Source organism: Silurus meridionalis, chromosome 22 (genome assembly GCF_014805685.1).
Source record: "Silurus meridionalis isolate SWU-2019-XX chromosome 22, ASM1480568v1, whole genome shotgun sequence".
NCBI classification, from domain to species: domain Eukaryota; kingdom Metazoa; phylum Chordata; class Actinopteri; order Siluriformes; family Siluridae; genus Silurus; species Silurus meridionalis.
The window spans coordinates 17,294,517-17,317,749 of record NC_060905.1 but is presented as its reverse complement, the minus strand read 5'-3'; the positions used below and the strand labels follow the sequence as shown (position 1 = coordinate 17,317,749).

The window sequence follows — 23,233 nt, the reverse complement described above, 5'->3', positions numbered from 1 at the left end:
AACAACAAGAGTGGCAGGAGAGGGGGAAATCAAAAAAAGGTGAAGAACAGAAGAAACGGTGAAGGTGTTGGAATGACAGAGCTGTGATAGAAAAAAAAAAAGATCACACAGACAAAAAAAAAAAAGAAAAGAAAGAAAGACATGCGAACAGCCGGTGACTTGATAAAAATGGTCTGACTGAAAAGACTGGAGAGTGACTTGAAAAGAGGAGAAAAGAAGAAGGGAGGGAAGAAAACTAGCATGCACTGATGAAATTTATATTTAGTTCAATAGGATCTTTGCCATATATAAAACAGTTTAATGGCATCAACAGTGTTAATAAGTTGTTTTCTGTACATTACAAATAATTTTTAGAAGTTTATAAATAGAGTAAATAATGTTATTTCAGAAAAGCTTCAAGTTCATTTAAAATCACATGGAACACACAAACCCACACGAGATGTTCGTACCGGTATCGGAAATAAAAGCATGCAGCGGCAATGACTCGTCTGTGGTGGCGTTGGTGAGGTCATCCAAAGACTGAAATACCACAGAAAACACACATTAGACAAAACCCAGGAGTCAAAGAGAAGAAAAATCATGTCAAAGGAAAATGTACCAAATTAATGCTTCCAGTTGGGGATCCATTAAAAGACTCTGCAGGCAGACAGACAGACAGAAAATAAAACTTCAGTCAGCACTGAGTCAAGTATGAAGGGTGTTGGGTGGTTGTGACGTGCAAAACGTCTCTTCACCTGCGTCGCCGTCGTCTGATCCCCGATAGCTCGGCTCCTTCAGCATGTCCAACTCAGCCAGCATGCGAACATACAGGGGGTGCTGCTTAAACGAAGGGTAGAACCGTTCGTCCTTCAACATCATATCGTACACCTGTGTGTGGGGGAAGAATGGGGAAAAAAAAGTGAAAACCAGTATAATCTAAAGTTTTCAGACCCTTTTTGGGACATTATCTCAAAAGCATCACACCCCTATAGATTAGAGGTCGACCGATTTATCAGTTTTGCTGATTAATTAGCACCGATAGTCGATGGCTGGACTATCTGCAAAAATACGGATAGTTTTTCCGGGTTGCGTTATGCAGTACAAGAGCAGCCTCTACAGGACTCACTGACGCCTTTATTTATTTTGGATATAACTGTTTTTATAGATTTATTTTAGCCAAGAATGCTGGAGTGTTGTATGGAAGCTGTGGCATGATTAATCAAACATATAAAGTAGCGACGGCAGGTTGAGGGAAAGTAGCGCAGTAAAAATACCGTTCTGGCACGAAAAATTTTATTGAGTAATAGTAGTTTTTTTAACTACTTAATAAAATACGATTCCTTAGAAAACCTATTTAACTACAGTAACGAGAGTATATGGAATTCTTTTACACACTTTACACCACTGTTTATCGGTTATCAGCAAGTAAGTTCCAACCAAGCTATCGCTAAAATCCACTATGCCACGGCCTCTACTGTAGATGGTCTTCCTGAACTTGGATTGATCTGGAAATCTTTACGTCTAAGGCTGCATCAATAGAATGGGTGTGGAAGGGAAGCTAAGGGGTCGGAAGAAACCTCCTGATGAAGTTCAAGAAGCTCTAGTGGACGTTGTACTACCTTTCTCTGGATATCGTCGAAAATCTCTGGGGTTGGATCCTCTTTGTTGAGTTTCTCGGCCAGTTTCTCCACACAGGCCCGATCCACTTGCACTCTGGGAGATGCCTACGCGAACACATACAGGACAACATTTCTGGATTTATTTGTTTCGTATTAATTCCCTACATCTGCAGCCAACGATCCATGCCTCTGAAAAACTTTTCTGGTTGCTGCAGAGAAACCCATATATTAGGGGTGTAACGGTACTGAATTTTTCAGTACTGGATTATCGTGCAATCCTTTTTACGGGCAGAACATGGTTAAAATCTGAGGTTCCTCAGGTACGTATTAAATGGTGGACGGCAAGTTGTTTAGTCTCCGCCTCCCGCTTTGAGCGCATTTTTTTATTATTAAACTTGAACACGTACACAACAATACCAGGGGTATAAAAAAAGAAACTAGAGTTAGCGCAGTGTCACTGTGGCTACTCACTCCGTACTGGAAATACGATTTGTAGTGTGTTGTTTTAGCGCATGCGTGAAATCACACCACTTCCGGCCATCGCCAACGCTATGGATTCTTTAGTGTTTGCTTCAAAAGAGAAAATCCTGACCTCCACATTTCGAGGGAGTGAATGAATGAAGGATGAAAGGAATGAAAACATTTTTTTAATTAATGCTGAAATAAGTTTACAGTTAAGTAGAATGTATCTGTACAAAATTAAATATCAAATATAAACACACACACACATTTGTATTACCCAAATGGGGTCCAACAAACTATTTAATTAAATTTTTCATTTATTTAATTTAATTTCATCAATTAAATTGTGCTGATTTAATCGATTACTCGCTTTAATCACTATAATAAAAACTGTATTGCATTAATTTGATTTACTCAATTTTATTGCTTATAAAACATTATTTTATATATTATTAAACCAAGCAGGCACTTTATTAAAAATTGTTTTTAAAAATATAAAAATGTCTACGTCCACAAACGTGAATCATGATAAACTTTGTTAATAAAAGAAACGGCAAGCAATTTTATGTTTTGTATTTGTTCCACGTACCGAAATTGAACCAAACCGCGACTTAAAAACCGAGGTACGTACCGAAGCGTGAATTCAGTGTATCGTTACACCCGTACACAATAGTGTGGCTGACCTTGTCAGAGAGGTACTGCTCGTAGACACCGAGTGCAGCGGCCTTCAAAAGACCCTTAGTCTGACCGCTCTGCTTCCTCCCGTCCTTCTGCCAGCTCTGCAGAACCTCGAGCTGCTGCTGTGCTGTGACCCGGTATCCCTCCACTGTCAGCCAGAAGAACAGATCCGCCTGACCCCCCATCTGCTGCATGTAGTCTGAGTTACATGTAGAAGGAGAAGGCAGCAGTGAAATCATTTGCGATCATGATGATAATTGGAATGACAAAATGTATTTTTGCTGAACCGACCCATAAAAAACTGCAGCGCTATGTTGTGCACGAGGATATGATCCAGCGGGATTATGCACAGCCTGCCGAAATTCGCTGCAAGTTTCATAGCATCCACTTCCTGTGGGAAAAAAGACAATGGGGTACAATGAATAGCGGGAGACTTGTCACAGTTATAAAGTGTATTTATGTCAGGTTCAGGTTCATACCTTCCCCGACTGTAGCCTTTGTATTCTTGTTTCGCAGACTTTTTTGACAAAAAGTAAACTGTTAATCTGATTCTTTATATTGTTGATTTCTGCGGAGAAATGACACAATATATATAATATATTAATTATATATAATTAATAAAAATGTGCTATACATTTGTTATTTTGAATGTGACCAATAATTTGTGACCGATAATTTGATATGTAGATGGATTTCTCGTCGCTTAACCACTTATCACACGCGTTCTCTCAGCACCGCTGCTGCTACATTAATATGACGTATCGCAATGCAACGGAGACCGAGACGTGTCCTGAGATTCACATAAAATACAGATTAACATGGCAGAGGTAGAGCTGCATCTTCCTGTAGACTGCACAAGAAAAGAACATGTTTTAGTTAATCTTGCACTACCAATGCATGTTTATGAAAAGGGCATGCGTTAGAAAGTCAGAAGGCACTTAAGTAAACTATTTGTACCATATTGAATTGCAGAGCATCATATTTTTGCCACTGAATCGCATTGTGTTAAACTGACTCGAAATCAGATCGTTCTAAATCGTATTGCATCGGTAGGTGCTTCATATGTATCTTTAGTGTATCGCATCATTGGCTATGCAGCGAGATGCGAATCACATTGATTTATGGAGATGCGCATTCCTAATATCTCTATACACACACCGGTTTGGTTTGTGTGTGTGTTTTTACCATCTCCTGCGGTATCGAGTGAGCGCAGGTACTGGAGCTCCTCCAGTACTTTGTCTTTGACAGCCTCTAGTTCAGCTGGCTTGTCGGTCAGTTTCAGGATATTCATGAAGGCTTCGTAGTTGCAGCTGGAGTCCCGGATCTACACACAAGCACACAAGGGACTTATATTTAAACTAGTGTCGCACTATAAACACACACCAATACTACAAAGGTATTACGCAGCCCTGCATATAAAAACGTTACAATTCCTTATTTTATTAGTATCGGTACTTTAAGAGTGATAGCTTTAGTTCTGAGTGTTCGACAATAGGGGGCAGCGTGTGGGAAGCGTACTGCTTTTACAACAGTGCGTGACGATTTTGTTTATTCGTCTCAGATGCACTCCAAAGTTCAGTAGAGGCATGAAACAAAACTTATAAATAAAAATGTTAATGTATTTTTTATTTAGATATTTATTTGAAATGTAAATAGTTCTAATTTATTATAGCGGACACCAAACATGTTTATTAATAAATCAAAAAGTTCCATTATTCAATAGTTTTTTTTTTGTTTTGTTTTTTAACACATAAGCAACTCCTGCGTTTGTGGGTCCTTCAGTGCGCTCTCCATGGTGCTATTTTCCTACGAGTGTCTGTAAGAGCTCCAGTAATGACATTGATGTTCTGATCAAAAAGAAGCCATACGGACAAAAGTTTGTGGACATCTGAATATAAGATTGGTATGTGTTTTATTTTTTTAACATTTAATTCCACAGGGAGTCTCCATTTGCTCTTATAATAAGCTCCACTATCCTGGGAAGATGTTGCATTAGATTTTGTGGAGATTTGTGTTTATTGGTGTTAGTAAATTCAGGTCCTGAAGTAGGTGATGTGAGGAGGCCTGGGGTGCCATCAGGGTTCCAATTGATCCCAAAGGTGTTCAATAGGTTTTGGAACTCTATAGAAGATGATCTTCCACTCCAACCCATGTAAACCAGATCTTCATGGAGCTGGCTTGGTACACAGGGGCGTTGTTTTGATGAAACAGATTCGTGTCTCCCAGTTCAACTAAATGGATGATTTCATGCTATGCATCTAAAAGTACAGCTGTGCACCTCCAATTTTGTGGTGACAGTTTAAGGAAGAACCACGTTCAGCTTGGAAAGATGGGTGTCCCAATACTTTTGGCTGTCCAGTGGGCCGTGGTGGAAGGAATTGCTGTTACAGACCATGAAACATCTGCTGTAATTCAGAAACACACAAGAACACAACAAGTAACAGACTTACCATCCAGATGATGAACTGGTTGATATAATCAGGATCACTCAGCTGGTTAATGAGCGGCAGAAGGACTCCTCTTGCCAAAATTTCCTGGACAGATGAAGTCATTTCAGTGAACACCTTTGTGACAAATAACAGAACTGACCATACAGGTTCATGATGATCTTCCATGAATGTTAAAAAGGAAGTGATTAGCTGTAACTAATCACGTTATAAAATTGACCATTTCCACTTCCAATTTCTATTTCAATTTCTATTCCCATTCTCAGTTCCATTCCTGCCTTAAATTACAATTGATACTTGCATTCCCACCTCCAGTATCCATTCCCACATCTAATTCCACTTTCATTCCCATCTTAATTACCATTCCCGCCTATCATTTCAATTTCCACTTCTATTACCATTACCACTTCCTTTTCCACATTCATTCCCACTTCCAATTTCTTTTCCATTTCTCATACAATAACTATTCCCACTTTATTCCCATTTCTGTTACCATTCCCATTCCAACTTCAATTACCATTCTCACTTCCAATTCCTTTGCCATTTCTCATACAATTACTATTGGCACTTAATTCCCACTTCTATTCCCATTTGTTATATCATCACTCTTTGATTCCTATTACCATTCCTTATACCAATATCATGCCCAATTCTATTTCCTGTTCCAGTTCCATTACTATTCCCACTTCCATTATCATTCCCCTTCCTCACCCTGAGGAAGTATCTCATGTTCTTGTTGTGGAAGTCTCCAGGAGGTAGTAAAAGATACAGCAGCACCTCGCACAGATCTCGCAGGAACCCTGGTGTGAGAGAACATGGTTATAAACCTCGCATCTTCACAAAGCGTTCTGCATCATGGTCTAAACTATGACGCAGGTGACTGAACACTGTATCTATGCGTGTGTATGTATGTGTACTGTCTCCTTCAGTCCTGTACAGCGAGACCCACCTTCTTCATCTTTATTTGAGGTGCACACTACATCTCTGCAGATCTTCCTCTCCATCTCCACCTCGGTCTCAAAAAAGGCATCCAGGAGCTCATCCGGAGCTTCACCTGCACCAAACACACACACAGAGATGGAGACGATATGTCCAAGTTTGTCTGAGAGTCTTTGTCTCAGTCTTTCAGAATTCTTGCTTGTGGGTTGTCTTTCTCAATCTCACTCTCTTTCGGTCTGTCTTGTTCTTCATCTATCTCAGTCTCACTGTCATTCTGTACTTCTCATGTTCTCACCATCTCTTAAACACTCATGTTACTCAGACCTAAACTCAGCTCCATGTAAAGCAGAAACCAAACTACACACTATTGTCAAAAGTAAGGGGACACCTGACTTTTTCACCCATATGTGGTTCTTCCTCAAACTTGGACGCAGCATGAAATTTTTCCTTCATTTCACCTAGGACACCCAAACCTGTGTACAAAGCCGGCTCCAGGAAAATTCACATGGGTTGGAATGGAAGATATCGTGCTATACAGCTCTGAGTTCAACCCTATTTGGGTTTGGAATGAATGTGAATGCTGACTGCACCCCAGATCTCCTTGCCTCACCCTCATCAGTACATACAGCTGAATCTCTGCAAAATCTAGTTGAACATCTTCCCAGAAGAATGGCTGTCATTATAAGAGTAAATGGGGACTCAATGTGGAATGGGATGTTCAAAAAGAAGCACATAGCATTCTTATGGTCAGGTGTCCACAATCTTCTGGGCATATAGGTGGATATTTGGTGGATATTAGGTGAATAACTGTCTGTCTGTCACAAACCATTAAAAAGTAGATTTATTTTAGTAATTCAATACAAAAAGTGAAACTGGTACAGTATATAGATTCATTACACACACACACTGATATATTCCAAGTGTTTATTTCTTTTCATTTTTATGATTTTGGCTAACAGCCGATGAAAACCCAAAATTCTATAAAAAAAAATAAAAAAAAAGTTCAATATTGGAGACTCATGGTGTCTCACTCTAATCAGCTCATTAAATCCAAACACCTGCAAAGGTTTCCTGAGCCTTTAAATGGCGTCTCAGTCTGGTTCTGGCTACTTAATCATGGGGGAAGACTGCTGACTTGACAGTTGTCCAGCAGACGATCATTGACACCCTGCACATGGAGGGTAAGACACAAAAGGTCATCGCTAAAGAAGCTGCTGTTTACAGAGTGCTGTATCCAGGCACATTCATGAAAAGTTGAATGGAAGGAAAAAATGTGGTACAAAAAGGTGAAACGATGCCCATTCAAAAATTTAAGGAGCTTCACAAAGACTGGACAGCAGCTGGAGTCAAAGGACAAAAAGGACTGGACTGTTGCTCAATGGGCCAAAGTCATTTTTTTAGATAAAAGGAAAGAAAATTTGCATTTCATTTGGAAATCAAGGTCCCAGAGTCTGGAAGAAGAGAGGAGAGGCACAGAATCCGAGTTGCTTGAGGTCCAGTGTAAAGTTTGCACACTCAGTGGTGGTTTGGGGAGTCGTGTCATCTGCTGGTGTTGGTCCACTGTGTTTTATTAAGTCCAAGGTCAGCACAGCCGTCTACCAGGAAGTTTTAGAGCACTTCATGCTTCCCTCTGCTGACCAGCTTCATGGAGATGCTGATTTCATTTTCAGCAGGATTTGGCACCTCCCCACACTACCAGAAGCACCAAAAGTTGGTTAAATGACCATGGTGTTGGTGTGGTGACTGGCCAGCAAACTCACCAGACCTGAACCCCATGGAGAATCTATGTGGTATTGTAAAGAGGAAAATGAGAAACAAGAGACGAAAAAATGCAAATGAGCTGAAGGCCACTGTCAAAGAAACCTGGGCTTCCAAACCACCTCAGCAGTGCCACAGACTGATCACCTCCATGCCACACTGAATTGAGGCAGTAATTAAAGCAAAATGAGCCCCGACCAAGTATTGAGTACTACTCTTCTTCTTCTTTCGGCTGCTCCCGTTAGGGGTCGCCACAGCGGATCATCCGTCTCCATACCACCCTGTCATCTACATCTGCCTCTTTCACACCAACTACCTGCATGTCTTCCCTTACCACATCCATGAACCTCCTCCTTGGTCTTCCTCTTTTCCTCCCACCTGGTGGCTCCATCCTCAGCATTCTTCTGCCAATATAATTCATGTCCCTCCTCTGCACATGTCCAAACCTTCTCAATCTCGCCTCCCTCACCTTGTCACCAAAACGTCCTACATGCGTTGTCCCTCTAATAAACTAATTTCTAATCATGTCCATCCTCTTCACTCCTAACGAAAACCTTAACATCTTCAGCTCTGCTACCTCCAGCTCCACCTCCTGTCTTTTACTCAATGCCACTGTCTCTAATCCATACAACATCGCAGGTCTCACCACAGTCCTATAAACTTTCCCTTTTATTCTTGCAGATACCCTACTATCACAAATCACTCCTGTCACTCTTCTCCACCCACTCCACCCTGCCTGCACTCTTTTCTTTACTTCTCTAACACACTCTCCATTACTTTGCACTGTTGACCCCAGGTACCTGAACTCCTCCACCTTCTCCACCTCTTCTCCCTGCAACCGCACCACTCCACTGCCCTTCCTCTCCCTCCCTCACGTACTCTGTCTTACTCCTACTGACTCTCATTCCCCTTCTCTCCAGCACATATCTCCACCTTTCCAGGCTCATCTCAACCTGCTCCCTACTCTCACCACAAATCACAATATCATCTGCAAACATCATAGTCCAGGGAGACTCCTGTCTGACCTCGTCCGTCAACCTGTCCATCACCACTGCAAACAGGAAAGGGCTCAGGGCCGAGCCTTGATGCAGTCCAACCTTCACCCTGAACCAGTCTGTCGTACCTACTGCACACTTTACTGCCGTCACAATGTCCTCATACATGTCCTGCACCACCCTCACATACTTCTCTGACACACCTGACTTCCTCATACAATACCACAACTCCTCTCTCTCCACTCTGTCGTACACTTTCTCTAAATCCACAAATACACAATGCAATTCCTTCTGACCTTCTCTATACTTCTCCATCAACCACCTCAAAGCAAATAATGCGTCTGTGGTGCTCTTCCTCGGCATGAAACCATACTGTTTCTCACAGATGGTCACCTCTTCTCTCAGCCTGGCTTCCACTACTCTTTCCCATAACTTCATGGTGTGACTGACCAACTTAATTCCCCTGTAGTTACTGCAGGTTTGCACATCTCCCTTATGCTTAAAGATCGGTACCAGCACACTTCTCCTCCATTCCTCAGGCATCTTCTCACCTTCTAAAATCCTGTTAAACAATCTGGTTAAAAACTCCACTGCCATCTCTCCTAAACATCTCCACGCTTCTACAGGTATGTCATCTGGTCCAACCGACTTTCCATTCTTCATCCTCTTAATCGCTGCTCTCACTTCCTCCTTACTAATCCTATCTACATCCTGCTTCACCAACTCCACATCCTCCAACCTTCTCTCTCTCTGATTTTCCTCATTCATCAGACCAAGTATTGAGTACATATACAGTAAATGAACATACTTTCCAGAAGGCCAACAATTCATTCACAACAATGTTTTTTTGGTTGGTCTTATCAAGTATTAAAATTTTTTGAGAGAGTGAATTGGTGGGTTTTTGTTAATTGTGAGCGAAAATCATCACAGTTGAAAGAAATAAACACTTGAAATATATCAGTCTGTGTGTGATGAATCTATATAATACCAGTTTCACTTTTTATATTGAATTACTAAAAGAAATCAACTTTTTAATGATATTCTAATTTATTCAGATGCACCTGTATTTATACACGCATATATACTTGTATAATTTACTTCATATTTACACAAATATCTATAAGAAATATAACACGCACGAGGGGTGTAATGGTACATGTGCTCGTACCGAGATTTTTCGGTTCAATGTAAATCCTTTTCACGTCCGAGTTAGTTAAAATCCCTCAGGAACGTATTAAGCAAGTTTGTTTAATCTCTGCCTTGCAATTTTTTTTTTTTTTTTTTATTATTTGTATTAAACACAACAATGCCATTAGTATAAAAAAGAAACTGGAGTTAGCGCAGTGTCACTGTGGCTGCTTATTTTGGCTCTGTACCCAAAATAAGATTTGTTTTATGCATGCATGAAAAATTTGTATTACCCAAATCAGGTCTACTAATTGTAAACTTTTTTAGTTTTTCATCTATTAAGTTTTATTTAACCAATTTAATTTAAACCAGAAATTGTACCGAAATTGAACTTTTGAAAAACCGAGATACTTACCGAACCATGAATTGTGTGTACTGTTACACCTCTAACACGCACACACCGATAGTCCCCGAGTTACACACATGCTCAGGTGTCCACACTCTGTCCCTACACTGCATTAGCATTAGCATCATCCAGACTGAATAGATTCACGAACATACAACACACAATCCGAATCTCTGAGGTATTACGACTTTCTATATGAACTGGAAGGTAGACGACTCACGTTGTTTAGGGTCCTCCCTCTCGTTCAGTCTCTCCTGGGCCTTTCTGAAAACCCGGAGATGAGTGGCGAAGTCGTCCACCAGCCTGGTGGTGAAATAAGGCTGCCAGTCCACCTCTTTGGACCTGAAAATGTCAAGGCATCAAAGTCATTAGACCTTTTCTGCACAGGAAGCCCCAGAATTCATATTAACTCATATAAAAGTGTGATGCTTTGATGTAAGCTTTGCGAACTAATCCCTTCCTGTGCGTTCTGATTAGCATTTACAAATTGTTTAACCCCGCCATGACGTGTATTCGGTCTGAACTTCTGAGTCTACAGTGGAATTATTACATGTTATTAGAAAATGTTCACATCTACACTTGTATTATTTACATCATATACTTTTGGAGATTTACTTTTTACATTTGGAAAATGCCCGTATCCAGAGCGACTTGCGATGAGATCATTTAGACAAAAGGGCTGTTGAGGACTTTGCTCAAGGGACCAGCAGTGGAACTAAACAACTTGCCATATGTATATGATATGCCAAATATAATACACAGGAAACTATCACTAAACAAATTTTTCTTTTTGTCCTATACCAGCGGTCCCAGTTTCATGGAAGACAGTTTCCACAGAGTCCGTATACTGTCACACGCAATAACGTGCAAATTATATAGTAGGGATAGTAAGAATCACAGTTTCGCGTTAAAAAATCGCGGTACTTCGTTATTAGCATATTGCATCTTTAAAAAATGATTTATTTCGATATAATTATTAGTAGATGCGCTATATTAATTTTTTTGTTTCGAAAATGACCAATAATTTGTGCCCAGCATTTGATATGTAGATGAATTTCTCGCCGCTAAACCGTTTCACGAGCGCGTTTTTTCAGCACCGCTGCTGCCTTGTGAACACGACGTTTCGTATGGCTCCAAAGAGGCGTGTCCTGAGAGTCACATAGAATACAGATTAACATGGCAGAGGTAGAACTGCACCAGCTGTACAGTGAATTGTACAGCAGCATATATTGTTCCATGGAATTGCCTTGTGTTGAATTGAATGGAAATCGGATCATAACAGGGGTGAATCGTATTGTATCGTTGGCAATGCATTGAAAAGCACACAAAAGAAAACTGACTGACTGAGAAAACACTAATAAAATTTAAATAAACTAAAAATGAAAGTTTTAATTCTATCTGGGACGGCCCGGTACCAAATGAAACACGATCTAGTAAAGAGATGAACGATGGAGGAGTACCGTGTGGAAAACTGCACAAGAGCGTTCTGCACCGTCTGCCTGATCTCCAGCAGGAAGGACTCGTCCTCGCTCAGTGTGTAATACCAGTACTGGATGTAGTCCCTCAGAGCAAACTGAATGACCTGCAGGAGGATGAAAAGAAGCAGTAATGTGATGGAGACGCCATGAGATTCAGATTATCGAGTCGCACACGAGCGCAAGATGTTTACACGAGGTTTAGAAAACTGGTGAGATCTTAATCGGACCTTCTCAAGCATGTAAAAACTGCAACCGAGCGAACCAGTTGAGGCAGAACAAGATTTCAAGCTGACGCACGCCCTGTTCATTCATTCCACACATTTACTCATGATTAGCATTGCCACTTCTTCATTCCACACCTGCCTGATTCATCATGGCATACTTCTGTATGGAGTTCTTTTCGATTAAAACATCTGGTCTATGAGGTCACCAAGTTCAACTCATGAACCATGAAGACGGATTTGGTTTTTACAGTTTTGCTATCCAGCGTCCATCAATAATCAGCTGATAACCTCAACAAAGAATATACTGGTGCCATCCGGATGAGGATGCGATTCCTTTTGTGTCTGGTTCTTCTCGAGGTTTCTTCCTCATGATTCCTTGATATCTGGATTCTATTGAATTCTGTAAAGCTGCTTTAGGACAAGGTGCATTGTTAAAAATAACATTAAAATCTACTACATAGTTATTGGGAGTTTAATATTTAGTAAAGAAAAATGTAAACGTATTCCTGTCATTTTTTTGCCCATTTTTAGGGTCCAGTTTGGTCCAGTTTTAAAAATATTACCAGGTTATATTGAAATTTTCTGGTTTTGGTATTTAGGCTTCGCTTGAGGAGGTTTTAATAATATACATTTAACTTTTAATTTTTATTTTTAAAACCGTTACCTTTCATTTTTATTTCAATATAATAGATAAAACAAAAAACCTGATATAATACAATATTCACTTTAATTTTTATTTGTAGAACATCCTCTCAAAGCAGCTTTACGAAGATAAAGCGCTTTTAAAGTTGTATACGTTTCGCGCCTATAAGTTTGCTTCCTTATAAGTATATCCCTAATGAGTGAGCCAGAGGCGACTGTGGTAAAGGGAAAAACTCTCCGAGATGGTATGTGGACGAAACCTTAACAGGAACCAGACAGAAAAACATCATCGAATGTCCGTTCATTACAGTTCCATCATTGTTGAGCTGTCCAGTGATTGGTGCTGAATTGAAAAACTGTTCATGCAACCTGTGGACCTGAGCCTTTGTGGCCTTTTGATATAAATTTTTAAATCCGTATCCATCCTGAAAGTTCTTGATTTGCTCAGGATGAAGTGAACTCCAAATATAAAATGAAGAGAACTCCATCCAGAGAGAAGACGTCAAGATGAATAGGGTAGATCTAAAGACAGAATGAGACAAACTCTGGTCACTGGTACCTCAGAAACATGTTTGTTGAATCATAAATGATTATTTATGCAATAAAATAAACATGGGTGAAAACATGAAAAAATCTGAACTGCAAATCTATTAAGATAAAAGGCAACTGGGAACAACTTTTTTCAATTGTGGGTTTAATTGCAAAATATATGTTTATGAAGAATAAATCTTTTTTTTCCAAAAGATTTGAAAATATATAAAAACATACAGACAATAATGTTTGTACAACAAAGTCCTAAATGTCTTAACATAATATAACTGGTTTCTAATAATATCAGTGTTGGAAACTTGTTTGATATCAGGGGGTCCGAGAGCCATGTCGCCTAAGGGGGCCTTGACCAAAAAAACGCTGAAGACCCCTTGCGTATTTTCCGAAATTCTACGCGTTTTTTTAATTTTTTGCTTATACTGCTGAAGGACGTTTAGTTTTATCTGGAAACTCGCTTTTATTTGTATTTCTGTTAACGACGGTTATTTTGAGCGATTTAGTTTCTGTTATAACCTTGCTGCAGATTTGCAATGCTTCAGAATTGTGTGTGTGTGTGTGTGTGTGTGTGTGTGTGTGTGTGTGTGTGAGAAAGTGTATACATGGTCATGTGGTCCAGAATCTTTACTCCTAGATCAGAGTGAATAAGCAGGAACAGCAGTGCCGAGTGCAAATCCTGCTGTATTGTTGACTGTATTGACTCCTGGAATGTACGTACATATTCCTGCTGAATCGACAGCGTTCTTGGTATTTTTAATTTTTTCACTCCAAACAAGCAGATTTGGGCTGAAATGGTTTAATCGAAAGTGCATGAGTCTTATTGAGAGAACGATAAACCGTAACGCGTCGAATTCCCTCGTCCTAATCTGCTCAAGCTGAAACCCACTTGTTCAAAAACGGGGTAACGTAGGGTTGCAAAGGGGCGGAGAATCGACCTTATTTTTCTGGAAGCGTTTCGAAAACATACCATGGGAACTTCACCTGGGGAACTATTCCTAGTTGGAAACTTACAAGGAATGAATGAGCAATTTTATGGGAATATATGGGAATTAATAGTAATTTATAGAAGTTAACAAAAAATGTGGGGAAATTAATATAAACTTTATGACGTACGAAACAAATATAAACATTTGTATGGTCATAAGCTGACATGCATGCAAACTAAAAGACTGATTGAATTTTGTTGCACAATAGCTCACACACGGCACAAGGACGTTTTAAACATGTGTGTGTAATGTAATTTATGTAAATACTCACCCACGTGGACATTTTTTTGACGTGCAGGATTGAAGAAATGATGTGCGTTATGTGATGGAGGAACTCGCAGTGCATGTAGGGGGCGTGGCCTGTAGCATGTGCTGTGTGCATGTGATTGATGAACGTGCAGGATAGTAAGGACTGAAATTGCGTTGGATCTTGTTGTTTTAACTAAAATTATACTGCAACTTAATTCTATTTTTTACTACATTTGAGTTATCGGCTCGCCTGCAATTATGTAAATTCCCAGTTTATTCCTGTAAGTTCCCTTGAAAATTCCTGACATTTTACAACTAGTCAAAAGTCATCAAAAAAGTCTTCTCTACATAAGCACCGGATTATATACAGTCATCAGAGACGTTTACAGGGTTTAAAAAAAAAAGTTTTTCCAGCAAAAATGTCGTGTCTGCACTTTAGAACTCCGACCGCATGCACTCAGAGAGAGAGCATGTGACATTTTTTTTTCTGCTGCTGTGTCATCACTCTGAATCAGAGACACACGCAAGGTTTCGCAAGTTCAGCTTCTGCAGAGTCGGGACTCTGAGCGCAGTTCACGCAGACTTTACCTGTTGCAGAGGCTCGTCGATGAAGTTAGAGCCCGTCAGACGCCGGTCGATTTTGATGGCCTTCGTCTCCTGCTTCAGCTCCTCTAAAGTCTGAGGAAACAGGGAAAACTCTGGAATTGGGCTGCCGGACACTTTCGGCTGCAAGGATTAGCTGAGAAAACTCACGATTCGTTGCTACTTTGATTACGTGCTAAAAGAAAACAAGTATAGACTTGAGTGTGTATTAAAGGAGGGTTTAAAAACCAGGACATACCAATACATCAACACGCCATCACCACAAGAACTCCTCATTGCTTATACATTCCCTATACACTTTATGGCCAAAAGTACTGTTCCACGTACATGTTCTTCATCCTAAAACTGTTACCACAAATCTGGATGCATGTCTTTGGATACGGAGCATCAAATTTGCCCGTCACTTGAACTACGAGACCAAAACCTGTTCCAGCGTGACGATGCCTCTGTTCACAAAGCCAGCTCCGTGAAGATCCGCTTTAAATGGGTTGGCGAAGATTTCCTACTGGACACCTTTAGGGATGAATGTGAACCCTGACAAGGCCTCTTTATCTCACCTACATCAGGACCTGACTTTACGAACACCCTCGAGGTTGAATGAAATCTCACATGAATCTCTACAAAATCTAGAGGAACATCTTCCCAGAAGAGTGGAGCTTATTATAAGAGCAAATGGAGACTAACTGTGGAACGTGATGTTCAAAAAGAAGCACAAAGCAATCTTATAGTCAGGTGTTCAATCTTTTGGCCATAAAGTGTGGGTAGGATGGATATTAAATGACTATTAGGTAAATAATTGAGTAATTAATCTGTAAATGAATCAATCAATTATCTTTGAGGGTGTCAATTAAAAACCTGAAGAATTCATTTTTTCCACTGAAGGAATATGGATACTGGAAAAACCTTTGGTGCGAATCCATGTAACATTACACGCTTAATTATATAATATATATATTTATGCAATCCTTTTTAATCCTTTTTTATTATGCGGAACCTAGTTAAAATCAGAGTTTCCTAAGGAACATTTAAAGTGACAGACCGAAAGTTTGTTTAGTCTCTGCCTCACAGTTTGAGCGTTGTTTTTTTTAGATTTTTGTAGACTTTGGCCACCCGCTCCGTACTGGAAATAAGATTTGTTTTGCGCATGCATGAAAAAGCGCTAAAGAATCAATAGTGCTAGCCGCTAACCTGGAAGTGGCATGCGGCTCACGCTAATATGGATTTAAGATTTTGTTATTTGTCACGAACATAATTATATCCAGGATACTACTTGCAGTGAATAGAAAATTAGAAAAAAGGAAACATTTTAAATCTTTAATCCACAGAAAAATGGAAATGGATTCTTTAGTGTTTTTATGTCCAGCTTCAAGAATCCGGAAAATTCCGCATATCGAGGGAGTGAATGAATGAAGGATGTTAAAGGATGCTGAAATATAAATACTTAATTAAATACTAAATGTAATACACACACACACACACACCCACACCACTGTATTACCCAAATGGGGTCTATTTAAATTTTTAATTTAATAAAAAAAATATTTAATTTTATTTCATAAATTTAATTAATGGCAATTTAATTGATTACTCGAATAAATTAATATTAATAAAATAAAAAAATTGTATTGCATTAATTTGATTTATTAGATTTTTTTATAAAAAATATTAAATATTTTATATATTATTTAACCAATCATTCATGTCCTTTAACAATATACATAAAAGCCAATGAAACAAAATATGCTGCCTTCTAATAGCAAAATACTATATACAGTGAAACCCCGTTGTACGAGCAACCTATAGTACGAGCAAACGGAGATACGAGCAAACTCGCTCGCAAAATTTTACCCTGTTTCACGAGCAAATTTCGAAGGCACGAGCAAACCCACGCTGCCGGTTCCCCGTTTTCGGCGGAGGGTCGCATCAGTCGCTTAGTTGATGACGCTTAGTTCAAGTGATCGAAGGGTGCATTTAAGGAGGAGAGCGTGTGTGTGTGTGTGTGTGTGTGTGTGTGTGTGCACGCCAGAGACGTGCTGCGTGGGGCACTAAGTAGACCGACACAAAAAAAATTGGCTCTCGTATTCGTACGCTCTCCCACAGTAACTTTTTTTAGTTTTATACTTTTATTTCACTAGAAATCTTGAAAAATGTCTCCCAAGTAAATCAGTGATGGTGCTGTGAAAACGAAATAGAATTACCATGGAAACCGAGGAGGTTACGAGCGTGGTGCGCGTCTCACACTCGCAATTAACCACTACCACATGAGTAACTGTTAAATTATGTTTATATTACGGTCATTTGCGGTGTGTTTGTTTTTAAAAATAGGCTACAAAGTGCAGAAATAAGCGATCGGAAGAGATCTCGGAACGGATTAAATCACTTTTACATTCATTCTTATGGGGAAAATCAGTTCGAACATACGAGCAAATAATTATAATGTATAGCAGAAAACTCATTTTCAATGTGACTTTGTAACAAAAAAAACCTAAAATGCTAATTAAGTAATTGAATAGTGAATTTCGCATTTTGCTTGTATTGTAAAACCGTTACAGATTGAAGAGCAAAACGGGGCTCACGTTGTTATTTTTCCTTCCGGTCTCATCACGTACCTTCGTGATGCCTGTCGGGGTAGGGGGCAGGTAAGAGTGTTCACATTTCTCCAGGTGTTTTTCCGAATTTGTCTTCCCGAATAAAAGCGTGACAGCGAAGCCCCTGTAGAGGAGGGAAGAAAAGATAGAAAACAGAGGCGTTACTACAGAAAGCGGATGAGAAAGAAAAAAAATAATAAATAAAAAATAAAAAAAGACCGCTACTTACCCGCCGAGAAAACAGAATATATAAAATGGCAAATAAAATATGGCAAAGGGTCCGAATGTGATGAGGAAAAGCAGGACCCCCAGACCTCCCCATCCCCAGATGGACAGACTGGCCTAGAAAAAACACACAAAATAACGATGTCAATGATCCAGCCGAAACGATCAGCAGAACAAAGCCAAGAAACACGTATAATTATTAGTAGACGCGTTATACTTTAATTATTTAGAAAGTGACCAATAATTTGTGAGCAATATTTGATACATAGATCGATTTCTCCTCGTTAAACCGTTTCTCTCAGCACCGCTGCTGCCACGTGAATGACGTATCACATGCTACGGAGACCGAGGTGTGTCCTGAGTCACATAGAATACAGATTAACATGGCAGAGGTAGAGCTGTAACCGCCTGTAGACAGAACAGGAAAACAAACGTCTGTTTTAGTTTATCCTTTTTCTTGCACTACAAAAGGCCTGTTTGTGAAAGAAGCCTCGCGTTCAGAAGACCAATGGTTTTCTGTCTCTCTGAAACAAAGACACAAGAACCAGTGTCATATTTTTTTCCACTGAATCATATTGCAGTGTGTTGAATCGAACTGCATTGTAATCGGGGTGAATCGGATCGCAATCGGATCGCTAGCTTCATATGCATCTTTAAAAATGTAGCATATCGTTGGCTATGCATCGAGATGCAAATCGCATATCTCCCTAATTTATATATCTTTACACAGCTCGAACCTGATTGGCTCAACCAGCGTCCGATACCTTTTGTGCACTTGTCTGCCAAACGGCTTCGGAATCAGATGCTACAGGCTGATTGGCTGCTGTAATTCCCTTTGCTGACTTTTTCTGCAACATTCTGGACACTGTAACCGATCCGGTCCCTGCCGAAAGCAGCTGAACACTATTATTATTTAACGGCCTTTTTCTTTGCCTTCGCATCCCAGAGCGTGGACTGCCTGAAGTCAGCAGTGCGGAGGAGAGCAGGTGTTGAATTTGAACATACACTACAGAGGCGGCGAGTGGAGAAAATCTGATCCAGACATCCATCAGTTTCTCCGAGCGCAGCAATCCAGCTGACTGAGCACTTTCGGATTTATTTTTAAGCACCGCACAAGGCTTACTTAGAACATGGGTGTGTGTGGTGAGGAGTGGGGGTGATAGTGGCAGACCTCCTTCCCTTATTATATAGCTTTATAAAGTGGCAACTTTATTTTAATAGCAATTAATAGTCCAAAAAAAAATTCTTGCAACTACTAATAAGATACTAATAACAAAACAACTGTGATTAACAAAAAAAAAGCATCTCAGACTCCAGAAAACACCACACCAAGGTGGATGCGCTACAAAAGCAGAAGAGAAGGTTTCACTACCCTAAGCCAAAAACATGAATTTGAGGCTACCAAGTCTAATCATACTGTCCTGGTTTCTTTCACTTATGTGCTCACGGGATGTTTTCTTGCACAATTGTGTGTGTGTGCATGAAAATCCTAGAAGGTCAGCGAGTTCTGGGACACAACCCGTGTTCGTGAGATCAGTCATCATTATGGTCGGAAAAAGAAAGACTTTTTCTTTCGTTCTGACGTTCGACGGGAAGCCGAAGCGCTCGATCTCGACTTTAGGACAAAAAAAGGACATGGAATTATGAAAATAAAATCAATTAACTCCAATGTGCATCAAGCTACCGCAAGAGAATGATTAATTAATATATGCATTAACAATAATTTTATATTATTAAATGAATATTGAATATTTATAAATATATCCTAGCGCTCTCCGTGCGGCACGCAATCTCGCGTGTAAAAACAAACAGCAATGTGTATTCAGTGATTCGCCTCTAGAGGCCGCTCTCGTAATCACAGCGGAAACTATCGGTATGCATTTTTTCCCAGCGATCGACTATCAGTACCGATTAACTGGCAAAACCGATGACCTCTAAACTGAAGGTACTCGCCTTGCAACCTCCTGCTGACTCAAGGATTTAAAGATCAAAGTTCGCTGAGAAGAAGTCGACACACAACGCTGAAGAAAACATTAGGATAAAGCAAATCGGTCTCTCATACCTCATGGCTCTAAAGATCTGTCCGATCTACATAAGTATTGGGACGGCTGACTTTTCCAGCCATATGTGCTTCTTCTCCAAGCTGTTACCACAGAATTGGAGGCACCCCGTTGTACAGGACGTATGGATGTGGTAGCAAAGTACAAAATCTTTTCTTCTCTTGAACTAGGAGACCCAAGACCTGTTCCAGCATGATCATACACCTGCTAAATTAAGATCTGCTTTACATTGGTTGGAGTGCAAGATCTCCTGCTATAGCTCGCCAACCATATTGAACACCTGAAAAATTTAAAATTCACAACGAAACACACACCTTTAGGCCATTTCCGAACTAAAAGGTAGCTTTTCAAACATGCTCTCCAAAGCGGATTCATTTGAAGACGGCGTTGTGGTAAAGACTTTAGAAAAACGATGACGCATTTTAAAGGAAAATGATTGTTTGAACACGGAGCGTTTTAAGAAGAAAAATGCCGTTTTCAAATGTATCGGTATCAAAAGCCTTTGTTTTATTACAAAAATTTGTAAAAAATTTTATATTTTAGAAAAGCCAATAGGCCAATAATATTTAAACACAAACATTTTTCAATAACCCCCTCTGAACGATCGGATCTGAGCCTCTTGTACCGATTCTCTTAATAAAAGATCATAAAAAGCCCTAAAACTAAGAGCGAGCATGTGTCCAGTCAGCAGACTTCCTGTTTTTGTCAGCGCAGGAAAGCCGGCCTGTTGCATCACGAGGTGCACTCCTGACCTAGAACTTCTCTCACTCACACACACACACACACACACACACACACACACACACACACACACACACACACACACTCTACACACTAAACATTATACTCACATGTCACACTCCTTTTTTTCGAAGAATGCAGACATGACTCAACCGGTTTCTAACTACATGGCAAACTTTTACAGCAGCTCTTCGCTTTTTTTTCCCCATGATAATCAGAGGAAAGTCTGCTGAGCAAATGATGTTCTTTGATCAAAAGTGAGCCAAGATATGATTATTGAGTCTCTGTGGCTGATAAACTCCCGACTCAGCGAAAATAATCTTGGGAAAAAAAAAAAAAACAACTTGTTCCAGCTCCAAAACAGAGTTGAGAAAAAGTCAAGATGACCTCACACTTCACCTTTCGCTTGCTAGGCTGAAGGATAGATGGATGAATGAGGCGTTCCCCTCTTTTGCAGCAGATACAATGTAGGCCTATTATTAGTGAGCAAACACAAGTCGTTCAGAGAGCAAGTCGAGTGAGGTTCTCACAAGACCTGCCTCGAGCTCTCCAGCATGCTCGTGTGGTGCAGCGGGGCGAAGAGCAAACAAAGGACACAATGCAAAGATTTATTTTTTCATTCAGCATTTGGTCTCAGAAAGAACGAGCAAATGGCAGAGTAATGGCTGCATTGTAAGGTCTCAGGGAGGTGGTGGTTAGATGTTGGATTCAAAGGTTGCGAGTTCAAATCCTAGCCACACCAAGCTGCCAGTTCTGGGCCCCTGAGCAAGGCCCTTAACCCCATATCTAGAATGTGTCTGACAGCTTCAAAAGTTGGATTTTGCTCCATTTCCTTGATAGGTTTCTACCAGGTTCTTCTTTGCTATAACATGTGTGATGTCTAGGGTTGAGATGAAGAATGATAAAGAAACCCTGAAGACACCAGGACAAAGTGATGGATAAAGGAACGAATGAATCACGGTGTACAAAATCTGATCGAGAAATGACGACACTGCAAAAATCCAAACGGTCTGTACCGTGATGACGTCCCAAATCCGGCGGAAGACGTGTGCATAAACACTGCATTATTTGTAAGCTAGCAACTTTATGTGGAGTGGGCGAGGCTTAAGTCTTCTCCGATCACGTGATGAGAACGCTTGATCCTCACATCCTCATTTAAGGACAAGGATCCTTATCTAAGGACATCTTTATGGACAATAGTATTGGGACACCCGACCTTTCCAACTGTGTTTTTCCCCAAATACAAAAGTTGGAGACACGATTGTCCTTTGATGCGCAAAAAAAATAAATAAATTTAAATAAAATAATAAAATAAAAAAAAACGTTCCCACCAGGCTCGACAGCACAGGATTCTCTGGAAATGTTTCCAGAATTGAGAAGAAAAAAAAAACCCGGAAAGTGTGGCTGCTTATAGAGGGTAATGTACCAGAACTGATGAAAAAAATCCTCTGGTGGTTAAAAAAAAAAAATCCTCTACTAATAAAAAAAAATAAATAAATAAAAAAATAAAACACTCTATTGATTAAAAAGCGTAAAAAATAACCTACTTCTCTCACACTCACACACACACACACACACCCCTTCCTATTTAACTTAAAAAAAAATAATTTTTGGTGTAAACAAAAACAAAAAAAAAAAACATAAAACCCTTTACCAGTAAGCAAAACAGTAAAAAGAACTGTTTAAAAAAAAGGAAATAAGAATAGATTTATTTATTCCATAAACAAGAAATTAACAGTCTAAAAAAAAATATTAATCACTTTTCAGTAAAAAATAAATAGCCATGTTAAAAAAAAACAAAAAAAAAATACAAAACAATACAAATAAAAACAAAACCTTTACCAGTAAGCAGAATGGTTACAAAAAAAGTTTATATAAAAAACAAAAAAAAAACTTTTTTTGCCAAAATATAAAAATTCCTTAAAAGAAAAAGAAAAATACAAAATATTATACACTAATATTATTTGGTAAAAATTAAAAGCAAACAAAATTAAACAGCGAAAAGTATAAAGTGGGTTTCAAAAAACAACAAAATATAAAAGTTCTACATTGAGTGAAACAGCTATTATACACATTTCCTAAAGACTTTACTGATCTTCAAGGAGGAGTATTGCGTGTGCTGCAACATATGGTGAATATGCTGATTTTGATGAATGGCTCGAGATAAAAGGTGAAATTTGGAGATGAAGTGAAGAAAACAATAAAAAAATAAATAACAAAATAAAAAAAAAAGAGAGGGAAACAATGAAGAAAAGAAAAAAAAACAGGACCAGGTGATAACTCCAACAGCTTCATTATAAGTGAAGATGCAGCACGCGCTCTGTCTCTCTCTCTTTCTCTCATTACCAACTTATTAAATCTCTGTGTGCGATTCTGAGAAGCAGAATTCTACATCTAACAAACTGTGTTTGTTTTCGAATTTGTGGATTAGTTTCTGCATTTGTGGATTCATTTTTTTTTTCTGATGCGTTTCTCCTAAT

General features: G+C 39.4%; 1 protein-coding gene across 5 annotated transcripts in view; it reads right to left on the bottom strand.

Annotated features, from left to right (window-relative positions):
* The window catches only part of snx13 (sorting nexin 13), a 45,487-nt gene that overhangs the window by 9,288 nt on the left and 12,966 nt on the right, over positions 1 to 23,233 (bottom strand). For 3 of the 5 annotated variants that reach the window (XM_046834603.1, XM_046834605.1, XM_046834608.1), the window contains exons 2-17: positions 17,957 to 18,069; positions 17,716 to 17,851; positions 15,125 to 15,214; positions 11,872 to 11,993; positions 10,632 to 10,753; positions 6,135 to 6,239; positions 5,897 to 5,985; positions 5,189 to 5,272; positions 3,924 to 4,062; positions 3,218 to 3,306; positions 3,030 to 3,129; positions 2,744 to 2,937; positions 1,599 to 1,703; positions 735 to 867; positions 599 to 636; positions 450 to 519 (exon numbers count right to left, since the gene is read on the bottom strand). In XM_046834603.1, coding sequence (XP_046690559.1) covers positions 450 to 519; positions 599 to 636; positions 735 to 867; positions 1,599 to 1,703; positions 2,744 to 2,937; positions 3,030 to 3,129; positions 3,218 to 3,306; positions 3,924 to 4,062; positions 5,189 to 5,272; positions 5,897 to 5,985; positions 6,135 to 6,189 — 1,096 coding nt within the window. In that variant the 5' untranslated portion in view covers positions 6,190 to 6,239; positions 10,632 to 10,753; positions 11,872 to 11,993; ... (1 more) ...; positions 17,716 to 17,851; positions 17,957 to 18,069. The remainder of the gene's footprint in view (positions 1 to 449; positions 520 to 598; positions 637 to 734; positions 868 to 1,598; positions 1,704 to 2,743; positions 2,938 to 3,029; positions 3,130 to 3,217; positions 3,307 to 3,923; positions 4,063 to 5,188; positions 5,273 to 5,896; positions 5,986 to 6,134; positions 6,240 to 10,631; positions 10,754 to 11,871; positions 11,994 to 15,124; positions 15,215 to 17,715; positions 17,852 to 17,956; positions 18,070 to 23,233) is intronic. The other 2 variants (XM_046834606.1, XM_046834604.1) reach the window with 1 other exon arrangement.